Source organism: Anabas testudineus, chromosome 3 (genome assembly GCF_900324465.2).
Source record: "Anabas testudineus chromosome 3, fAnaTes1.2, whole genome shotgun sequence".
In the NCBI taxonomy this organism is placed as follows: domain Eukaryota; kingdom Metazoa; phylum Chordata; class Actinopteri; order Anabantiformes; family Anabantidae; genus Anabas; species Anabas testudineus.
Window position 1 is genome coordinate 249,599 of NC_046612.1, and position 11,016 is coordinate 260,614.

The 11,016-nt window shown below is 43.2% G+C and overlaps 1 protein-coding gene across 1 annotated transcript in view; it reads left to right on the plus strand.

Annotated features, from left to right (window-relative positions):
• The window catches only part of LOC113174618 (transient receptor potential cation channel subfamily M member 1-like), a 49,925-nt gene extending 40,989 nt beyond the window's left edge, over nucleotides 1-8,936 (plus strand). Inside the window, exons 28-29 of the mRNA XM_026378698.2 lie at nucleotides 6,833-7,209; nucleotides 7,557-8,936. Coding sequence (XP_026234483.2) covers nucleotides 6,833-7,209; nucleotides 7,557-8,020 — 841 coding nt within the window. The 3' untranslated portion in view covers nucleotides 8,021-8,936. The remainder of the gene's footprint in view (nucleotides 1-6,832; nucleotides 7,210-7,556) is intronic.
• The last annotated feature ends 2,080 nt before the right edge of the window (nucleotides 8,937-11,016 follow it).

Here is an 11,016-nt window from a genome sequence, read left to right on the forward strand (position 1 = left end):
TGCACCAGAGTTCACTAAATGATTCGGATTGAGACCAACTCATTTTCAAGAGTCAAGAAGCTTTATTGTCATTCCAACCACATATAGCTGAAGCAGTACATAGTGAAATGAGACAACGTTTCTCCAGAACCATGGTGCTACATAAAAAGACAAACATGGAGCTGAGGACTGCTAAGTTGTCCTAGCAAAACACATAAAGTGCATCCTGTGCAACCTAGTGCAAACAGTGCAAGAACACAAAGAAGAAGTGCAGACAGACGTCTGAAGACAGTGCAAAAACAGAACACAAGACACAAAACAGCAGCGACCAATAGCGGAAATGAATACAATTTACATCTGAAAGATGGAAACATGACAAATCTAGGGTGTGTGTGTGTGTGTGCTCGGTTCAGTTTGTTGTGTGTGTGTTGAGGAGCCTGATGGCTTGGGGAAAGAAACTGTTCAAAAGTCTGGTTGTAAGGGCCCGAATGCTCCGGAACCTCTTCCCTGATGGCAGAAGTGTGAAGATTGGGTGTGAGGGGTGGGTGGGGTCGTCCACAATGCAGGTAGCCTTGCGGATGCAGCGTGTGGTGTAAATGTCCGTGATGGAGGGGAGAGAGACTCCAATGATCTTCTCAGCTGTCCTGACTATCCGCTGTAGGGCCTTGCGATCCGAAACGGTGCAGTTCCCAAACCAGGCAGTGATGCAGCCGCTCAGGATGCTCTCAATGGTTCCCCTGTAAAATGTAGTCAAAATGGGGGGCGGCAGATGGGCTTTCCTCAGCTTCCTCAGGAAGTAGAGACGCTGCTGGGCCTTTTTGCTGATGGAGCGGGTGTTGAGTGACCAGGTGAGGTTCTCCTCCAGATGGACACCAAGAAATTTGGTGCTCTTGACGATCTCCACTGACGCTCCATGGATGTTTAGTGGAGAGTTTGGGGGTCTCTGTGCGGTTGTTTTGGTGCACACTCGAGTGCGATTACCGTGTTCACACTGGACAAAACGAACCGCAGAGAATAAGAAGTGGGAAAACGAACTTGAGTGCAATTTAATCAAACTAAATCCTGTAGGTGTGAAAGCAACCTAGGTTATTTTTGACCAGGATATCTGCTTTACTTATTTATTTAAAATTTATCCAGTTGCATGGCTTTTCCTATAATTGCTATAATGACAATACACAGCTCTTTCTGTCCTTAGATGACTCCAATGTGTTACGAATTCTCCCTTCTCCCGTCTGTTGATTTTGTTTTTATTTTGTCACTCACTCCCCTGTCACTTCCTGTTTGCCCCTAGTTGGACTTCCTCTTCCTCCACTCTCCTGGACTGTGATTACAGATTTGTTTCCCCTCTTTGTCCCTGTTCCTTTATAAGCTCCCTTCAGTTTTTGTTCATTGCTGGTTTGTTGGATTTCTTTTGCACACTCTACATCCTCTATGACTCTGGTTTGTTTGTTCGTCTGTCAGCTAGTCAAGTATGTTCTCGTTCGTTTGTTGGATTCTTACTTTTGTGCATTAATTATCATTTGTTACTTCGTCTTTTGTTAGTTTGTTTGTGTTTGGTTCATTGTTGTGCATTTACTATGTTGTTACTTTGTATATTTGGTTGGTGTGTGTTAATGTCATGGCTTCAGCCTCGCTGCTGCTTGTATTATCCCAAGCTCTTATTTTCACAACTTCCTGTTTCCTCTTCCCCGTCTGATTACATGCACTCATTTAATTGACTACACTTGGTCTCCCCCACTCTATAAATACCAGCCTGCTCACCTGTCTCCCCTGCCTGATAGTCTGTTCTCTATACCCGGACACTATCCTGCATCTTTCTTGGGACTTACTCGTTTTGGATTTTTCGGACTCTGCCTGGTCTGGACCCTGTCTCTTGCCTGATCCCCTGGTGCTGTGAATTCTGTTATTCCCTGTTATTCCCCCCTGCTCACAGTACCAGACCTGGACCTGTATCTCCCTGATTCCCCCACCTGGACCTGCACCCCTTCGGACCTGTTTGTGTGATTCCACTCACCAGACCGGAACCTGCCTTTGCGTGAGTGTTTTTCCCTAATCTGTACCCCTCCTGTCTCTACTCTGTGTGGACCTCCTAGTGTTTTCGACCTGTACTGTTGTGGATTTTGCCTTCTGGACTTGTCCCTGAACAGACTACTGTGTGTGACCTGGATTACCCCTGATCTCCGAGTTTGGCCTTGTGGATTTACTGTTTGGACTGCCTTATTCATCACCTTAGACTGTTTTCCTACACTGTGTTTTGGACTCCGTCACATTCTGTGACTATTTGTCATCGTGCTTCTGTGATACTGGTTACACTCCTAGACACTCCCCACCGTTTGTCAGTCACCACCATTCACCATCTCCATTGTCATCTATTTTGTTCCATGTGCTCCCCGTTGGTCGGCCATTTTGGGCGCGACGTCACTTCCGGTCAGCAATCACTTCCGGTTTCCACCCAGACTTCCACACTCACCCTGCACTGACAAATTTCCTACAAGAACTCATCTGACTGTACCTTTGCTATTAATAAAACCCCTGAAAACTTTCTCCTGTACCTTGTGTTATCCCTGGCCATGGAGCCCTTCCTCCAGCTCGTCCAGCAAGACCGGTCAGTTACATTAAATCCAGATACCTGCGACGGTACCGCCAGAAGCGGCGGAATCTCCAGGCCTCAGCCCCAGCTTTGGCTTCCGTTGCGGTTGCGGTTCCGGTTCCAGTTCTGGCTACCACGGCCAAGGCCAACTCAGCCCCAGCTTCGGCTCCGGTTCCAGTTCCGGATACCACGGCCAAGGCCGCCTCAACCCCAGCTCTGGTTCCAGGACCAGTCACCGCAGCTGCCTCAGCTTCAGTACCAGTCACTGCAGCTGCCTCAGCTTCAGTCCCTGTCACCACAGCTGCTCCAGCCCCTACTGCCACCACCACAACATCTCCAGTTCCGGCCTCTGCTCTTGTCATCATGGCGGACGTCACTCCCGCTTCTGTCATGGCTACTGTGTCTGTGGATCCTGCTGTCTGTGTTGCTGCCGCCGCATTGACACCTGCCCACTCCCCGGGACACTGTTCCTCCAGGTTCCTGCTCCAGTTTCAGTAGCAACACCTTGCCAATCTCCAGGCGGGCCAACGTCAAGGGCATCGCCGTCGCTTCCTCTCCCGTCTCCTGCTCCTGCAGCCTCTCCAGTCTCCTGCTCCTGCAGCCTCTGTGGCTTCTGCCGCCCCTGCTCTCGTCACCGCAGCTTGCATTTAAATATTTAGCAGACGCTTTTATCCAAAGCGACTTGCATATTTCAGTACAATGGTAGGCCGAGTACAACGGTAGGCAGGGTGAGCGTGAGGAGGATGGGATTGAACCCCGGTCTCCCACATGGGAGGTGGTGATGTTACCACTACACTAACCAGCCGCCCGGGGCTCTCCTGTCTTCCCGTCCGGCACCTCCGGGCCCTCCGCCCGGGGTCCCCCTGTCTCCTGCTTGCTTCATCCCGGCCGTCCCCCCGAATCCCTTGGGTCAGCGGCTCTCCTGTCCTCTTGTCTGGCGCCTCCGGGCCGTTCGCCCGGGGTTCTCCGGTCCTACCCTAGATCATGCTCTACCTTTCAGACTATACAACACAACTCATCGTACATAGTCTGCTCATATCTCAGCTTGACCACCTCACTGTCTTTCTGATGGGGTTACCAGCTGCACCATCAAAACACCACATGATCTAAAATGCAGCAGCACTCCTCATTTTTGATCAGCCCTGACTCTTGCCTACAAAGTGGTCAACTTTACCGGCCTACCTGAATTCCCTCATCCAGGTGTACAATTCCTCTCGCTTACTGCGCTGTGCCAGTGAATAATGTCTTGTGGTCCCCTGACCACACCTCAAAAGATGGTGGAATGACCTTTCGACTTCTGCACACTCAGTAGCCTCACTCTCAACTTTCAACAATCTGATGAAAACATAACTCTTCCATAACCCTCTCTGCACTTAAATGTTAACTTAAAAAGAAATCTTGCTCTTCCACATCATGAAGTGGAAACAGATCTTCCTAGAGCAAGTTGCTCCTTGGCTTAAATACTTCTCCTTGTACCTCACTTCTATGTCGCTTGTAAGCATCTGATAAATTACTAAATGTAAATGTAAAATCTTTCTCTTCATATATATAAAGCACTTACAGTTTTTCTCAGTCGCTTTAGTACAATTCTCAGATCAGAATTGAAGTTTGCAAATATGTGTGTGCATTTCTCAAAACAATTTGTACAAACAGCAAAACACCGGATTTCTTGCAAAAGCCTGTAACTTGCTCAAAATCTTTAGTTCATCTCTCAAAACTAAGTCTTTATGTCACTGAACATGTCAGTGCCATCAGAATGTCAAGTGCCTGTGTCATTGTCTACGAACAAGACAGTCAAATTACTTCATGTTGTCAATATAACTGTGTACTTTAGAGGGAGGTTCTGATGTAAACTATGGCTAAAGTTTTGATGACATTTATTGTAAAATGTAAGTTACACCTTTTTGTTTGATTGCAAGAGACTGGACAAGATTCACATTTACACTTTTATTGTTTATATTGTAATTTGTTGACAGACCATGTCATACCAACATAGAAAAAAACACTGCAAACGGTAACACAAAGGGAAAAAAAGACAATATTCTGTACAACAGTACAGGCAGTGCAATAGGAATTGGTGTGGTCTTCCTACACCTCTTGTCGTTCCTGTATGTTAGGCCACAAATTCTCATCCACATCACAGCGAATATCCTCTCTTGCAATGCAGCGTGGAAAGAATCTTTTAGAGTGTCTTATCCAGCCTCTGCAGGCGTCTGCTGTGATGTCATCACACGCTGCATCCATGGCAGCCAGGAGGGTCATTTGTGTATGTGGCTGGCGATCATAAACTTTCCATCTCCATGCTGAGAAAAATTCCTCAATAGGGTTAAGGAATGGAGAGTAGGGTGAAATGAACTCTATCCGCATCCTGTTTTGGGCTGCAAACCATTGCCTGATGATGTTGGAGTGATGAAAACTCACATTGTCCCAAACTATCACATACGTTGGCAGGTGATCTCCACTCTGACCCCTCTTCTTCAGGGATGAGATCTCTGTAGAGAGTTTCTAGAAAGGTTATTAGATGTTCTGTGTTGTATGGACCTATTATGGGAATATGAGTGAGCACAGCATTGTCACAGAATGCAGCACCCATGGTTATGTTCCCGCCCCGTTGGCCTGGCACATCAACTGTAGCCCTGTGGCCGATGATATTTCGGCCACGCCTTCTGCATTTTGTTAGGTTGAAGCCAGCCTCATCCATGTAGATGAAGCTGTGCGGCTGTTCACTTGCTTCCAGTTCCATCATACGCTATATACAGAAGACACAAAATTAGTTTTATGAATTACAAGAATTTTCATTTTGGCCAAGATAGAATTACATCAAATGTATAAATCACATATTGCATCACTTTTCTACAGCCATAGCAAATGTGTAAAGATTTGTGTAATGTGTAAAAACAGGCTTACTGTAATGTATATCGCTGTATGATATACATAGTGTTTACTGTGCAGTACAGTTGCTGCATGTCCATGCATGTTTTACCTGTACATACTGGTAGCGTAGTTCCTTCACTCTTTCACCATTTCTTTCAAATGGAACAGTGTAAAGCTGCTTCATTTTCATCTGGTGTCCTTCAGCACTCTGTAAATGGTTGAGATGCTGACTGTTTGGATATTTGCAAATATGTTTTTGTCCTCTATAATGGCACTCTTTATCTCCCTTAGTCTTATCGCATTGTTTTCTACAACCATGGTGCAAATAGCCTCCTCCTGTTGAGCAGTGAAAAGGGGCCCTCTGCCGCCCCTGTGAAGTTGTCTTGCAGTCCTATGTGGAAAAGATACAGTAATGCAAAATACAAAATTCAGGAAGATAAAATGTCACTGTATAAAATGTAGGCCTACTTACAGTACTTACTGAATATTGCAAAAAGCTTTACATATTGTAAAAATACTGTAATATTGTATGAAGCATTACAGAACAGTTCATATTTTAGATTACATACCTGTTCTCTCGACGAAAGGTCTGAATGATTGAGGACACAGTTGTTCTCCCAACATTTGGCTGCACCCTTCTACCAGCCTCAGCCATTGTGAGCCCATGGTTGACAACATGGTCTACAGGTGTGGCTCTTATCTCATCAGGAACACGTACATGTCTTCGGCCTCTTCCTCGGTTTTGCCCCCTAACTCCTCCACCACGCAGCCTCACTCCTCTTCCTCTTCTTCTTCTCTCTGGCTGTTGACCCCGTCCAATTCCTTGTCCTTCCATTGTCAGACATAGAACACTGTGTTGTGCTTCAGCCATATACAGTATATACTTGCCCATTGATTGTCAATGAGATGCACCTTTGTTAGAGGAAGTCAAGTCACCTGAGAGCAATTTACCAATTCAGGACAGATTTAGAAAAAAATATATAATGGAGATGTATAGAAATATGTTTGTCACATTATGACAACTTGGTCAACCATTTTGCAGTTAATGACTTATACGATGAACTAATGACTAGGTGTTTTGAGGAGTAAGACTATTGCACAGTGAACTATATAATACATTTTGATCAACATGACATAAACAATTTATAATGTAGCAAAGAGCAGATAATTGTACATAATAATTTGCATGGATGTACCAAAGCAATTGCAACTTGTTCAAAGAAGTGAGAAACTGCTTATATGATGTGCACGTGACATCATGATGTGAAGATTGAACAAATAGTTTTGACAATTTCATTCTGATCTGAGAATTGTACTAAAGCGACTGAGAACAACTGTAATAATCAAGCTCTATCATATCCTAATTGAATTGTTGCTCTGTGTTTACAGGGTAGAGAACATGTCTATGCGCCTGGAGGAGGTGAATGAGAGGGAGCACTCGATGAAGGCATCACTGCAAACAGTGGACCTCCGCCTGGCTCAGCTGGAGGAGTTCTCTGGCCGGATGATGAACGCCCTGGAGAAGCTAGTGGGCATCGACCGAGCTGAGCTTGTCAGGACACATTCAAGAGGATCATCTGTCTGTGACTCTGCCACTCTGCTGCGGCACTGCAGCATCAACAGCGCAGATGGATATAGTCTGTACCGGTACCAGCTGGAGCATGACGACAGGAATTCTGTGTCTGGAGATGTGGAGGGAAATGACAGGAGAGTCCAACTGAGTCCAGAAAGACCAGGAGTAAGCACAGAAAGAGGAAAAGCAACAGGTAGACCAGACGCATAACACATCAGAACATGATGTGTGTGTCCATCCAGAGTCAGACAGTCATAGAAATTTGATTCAGTGTTGCTTTTATTAAATTTGAATAAAGAGGCATTTTTTCTTTCAAAAAAGTGAGTCAAACTCAAAGACTTAATAAGAAAGACCAAAAAGGTGGAATCAGAGAAACATGACGAAAATGTTGTACTGCAGCAGATACAATATGTGAGTCTTGACAGTGTTTTAAAGTCAAGGTTTTAAACTCAGACTAAGATACAGAATTGAATCGTTAGCTTGTGTAAGGATGGAAGCTTAACACTTTGAACTTACCAGTTACCTCTTACCTGTTTCTAGAGTGTGGCTTGATTCTGGACATGAGAGGACTGAAGGAGACGACACAATCTCTGTCCAACGTTGACATCCTGATCTCCCCCTGCGACCCTGACCACAGACCCCCCTCCACTTATCATGCGTCACCTGAGGCTGACCTGGATCAAGAACAGAAGAGTCAGCTGGAATTGGAGGTCTCAAAGGTTACTCAGAAGCACGTGGGGGGAACAGCTGACAGTAACCATAGTAACAAGGAGGGGGAGGAGTCTTCAGAGCTTCTATTGGGGGAAGACAAGATGTACCCAACGCTACGCTCAAAGAGTCTCAACACTAACCCCAGGAAGACAAAGACAAAGATGAAGCAGAGTGAAGGGATGCCACACTTGACCAGCAGTATCAGAGACCTGGTGTCTGCGTTCCATGAGGGGGTAGGGACAGGACAGAAGGGGCACAGTCCAGGACCAGGTCCAGGGACACATGATCCATAAGCTGTTTGAGATTAAAGCAGCAGCTTATCATTAAAACAGCTATAATGTAAAATCAACCAGGTGACATGTTCAATTCAAAAAATTCAACAGTATCAAAAAGTTAATTTAGAACATGAAACAAACATGTTCTATTATCTTCTTGACATTTGAAGATTTCTTTTTGTACTTCTATATGTTTCATATTTGTGACTAAAACCTAAAGATATTCAGCTTATCATTGTTTTCTGATGATTGATTGACTAGTCACTGCAGATCCAAAGTCTTGGATGTCTATTAAAGTAAAACTAATTCAGTAACTTGAGCATTTAATGTAGATGTTGAAAGATTCAAATTAATTATACAGTAAATGAAAGTAAAGCACCTCTGAATTAGTTGATGAAAATTTTGTTGAAAATGTGTTTAGAAGGTTATTGATACATTTTTGATTATCTAAAACGTAAACCCTCCACATTAACTGGAGCTAATAAATGCAGTGAAGGGTTCATTTTACCCCTAAAAGACCTAGATTCGTAAGTTACCAACAGCAGCAACTTGCCCATATGATTTTGTGTTGTTGGTTTTACATTTATTAATCAGAGTAAACAATAAATAAAACAATATAATTATTAATTTACAGTCGATCATTTCAGAGAATCAGAATTTTGACAAATCTTTGACAATGTTTTGACAAATCTGTGAACAATTTCTAATCCCTGCTCTGCTCTTATATAATTTTCTCGTTACTCATTAAATGAATAGTTCAATAATATGACAATGTAAATGTTAAATAAAGCTTAAAAGTCCAGCAGAAGTAGATGTTGTGTAACTGTTATTAAAGTCACTATAGCTTCTTACTGATTATTCCTTTAAAAAAAAAAAAGAAAAAAAAAACTAATTCATCAAAATATTGAATGTTTGACCTTTAGTTGTGTTTTTATCTCATTCTGTTATCAGCCAAATTTAATTCAAACCTGTCAGGTAAATATTAAAGGGAATTAAATCTACCTCTGTACAGATTAATTGCTTTTGAAAATAAAGAATAAATCATCAGTCTTTCAAAGTCTTTTTGCCATCAGTGATTCTGGTAGACTGACCCCCCATTTCAGATCTCAGCCACACAAAGGTGTTTGTGTCCTACTTTGTCACATCTCATACTGGTGTCCAGAAGCATAATGTACTCTTACCACTACTGCTTTCCACAGTATCTTGCACTGGATGTGTTGCACATTTCTATCTGTTGCGATCCTGTTCAGAGCTGACCTATGTTGATTGATGAGTGTGAAGGTTTTCAGGGAATTGATTGGATGAAGCTTCCATCCAATCAGCTATGCAGCTGATCTGACTCACCAGGGGCAACTTGGGGTTCAGTATCTTGCCCAAGGACACTTTAGCATGTGACATGGCAGCCAGGAATTGAACCACTGATCCTGTGATTGGCAGACAACTGCTCTACCTATTGAGTCAAAGCCACCCCTATACACACACTCTAGATCACATCATTTTATTACACGGGCTGTAACATGCCATTGGGGTTAAAAGAACAGCACTAGGCTGGTTTAAATCATATCTGAGATTCTATTTTTTGCATGTTAATGATGAGTCTTCCATGCACACAAAAAAAAAACATTGTTTGTGTGGGGGGGGGGGAGCACTCCTAACTGACTGTGTTAAAGGATCATTGGCAGAGGATCGTTCATGTATAGCAAGCAGAGGACTTGATTGAACATTTTCACATTGGCATGTAGGGTCTCACTAGCATTTCATTTCATATTATTTCCTATTTCCTATTTTATTTTCAAACAAGAAAGTGGAAAATACAGAAAAGGCAGAGTGGAGTGACCAAAATATCTACTCTGCCTTTTTTGTCTGTGCACCTTAGCAGACATTCACTGCCAACTGAAATGCACAACATTTTTCTGCTTTAGTTGCATCTTTTTATTTAGGAAGATATTTCAGACAATATTCAGATCCAGAGGAGGAGATATTGGAATTCTTATTAGTATCTACGGTGGCAAGAAGAAGTATGGGCACCCTCTGGGATTACGTGGAGATTTACATGAATTGGTCATAAAATGTGCTCCGATTTTCATCTGACTCACAACAATTTAAAAAAAAAAAAAAAAAAAAAAAAAACACAGTCTGCTTAAAATAATATTACACAAACATTATATGTTTTTATTGAACATAACATGTCCACATTCACAGTGCAGCGTGGAAAACCAGTCAGGAGTGAGCCAACCTTAATTCCAATCAGTGTGATGATATTGGATGTGTTGCTGAAAGCTGTCCTGCCCTTTAAAAACACACACCAGTTTTGGGTTTACTGGTTTCAAGAAACACTGCCTGATGTGAACCATGCCTCACAGAAAAGAGCTCTCAGAAGACCTACGATCAAGAGTTGTTGACTTGCATTAAGCTGGAAAGGGTTAAAAAAGTATCTCCAAAAGCCTTGATGTTCATGTTTCCATGGTAAGACAGACTGTCTACAAATGGAGAAAGTTCAGCACTGTTGCTACTCTCCCTAGACGTGGTCGTCCTGTAAAGATGACTACAAGAGCACAGCGCAGAATGAGGTTAAGAAGAATCCTAGAGTGTCAGCTAAAGACTTCTCTGGCACATGTTAACATTTTGGTTGACACATCTACAATAAGGAAAACATCAAACAAGAATGGAGTACATGGGAGGACACCATGGAGGAAGCCACTGCTGTCAAAAAAAAATACTGCAGCACGTTTGAAGTTTACAAAAGAGCACCTGGATCTTCCACAGCACTACTGGTAAAATATTCTGTGGACAGATGAAACCAAAATCAAAAATCAAAATCAAACTGCTGTGCCACACTATGTGTGGCACAGCACACCAACATCAAAACCTCATCCCCACTGTAAAACAGGGCGGAGGGAGCATCATGGTTTGGGGCTGCTTTGCTGCCCCAGGGCCTGGACGGATTGTTGTCATTGATGGAAAAATGAATTCCAGAGTTTATCAAGACATTTTGCAGGAAAACGTAAGACCAT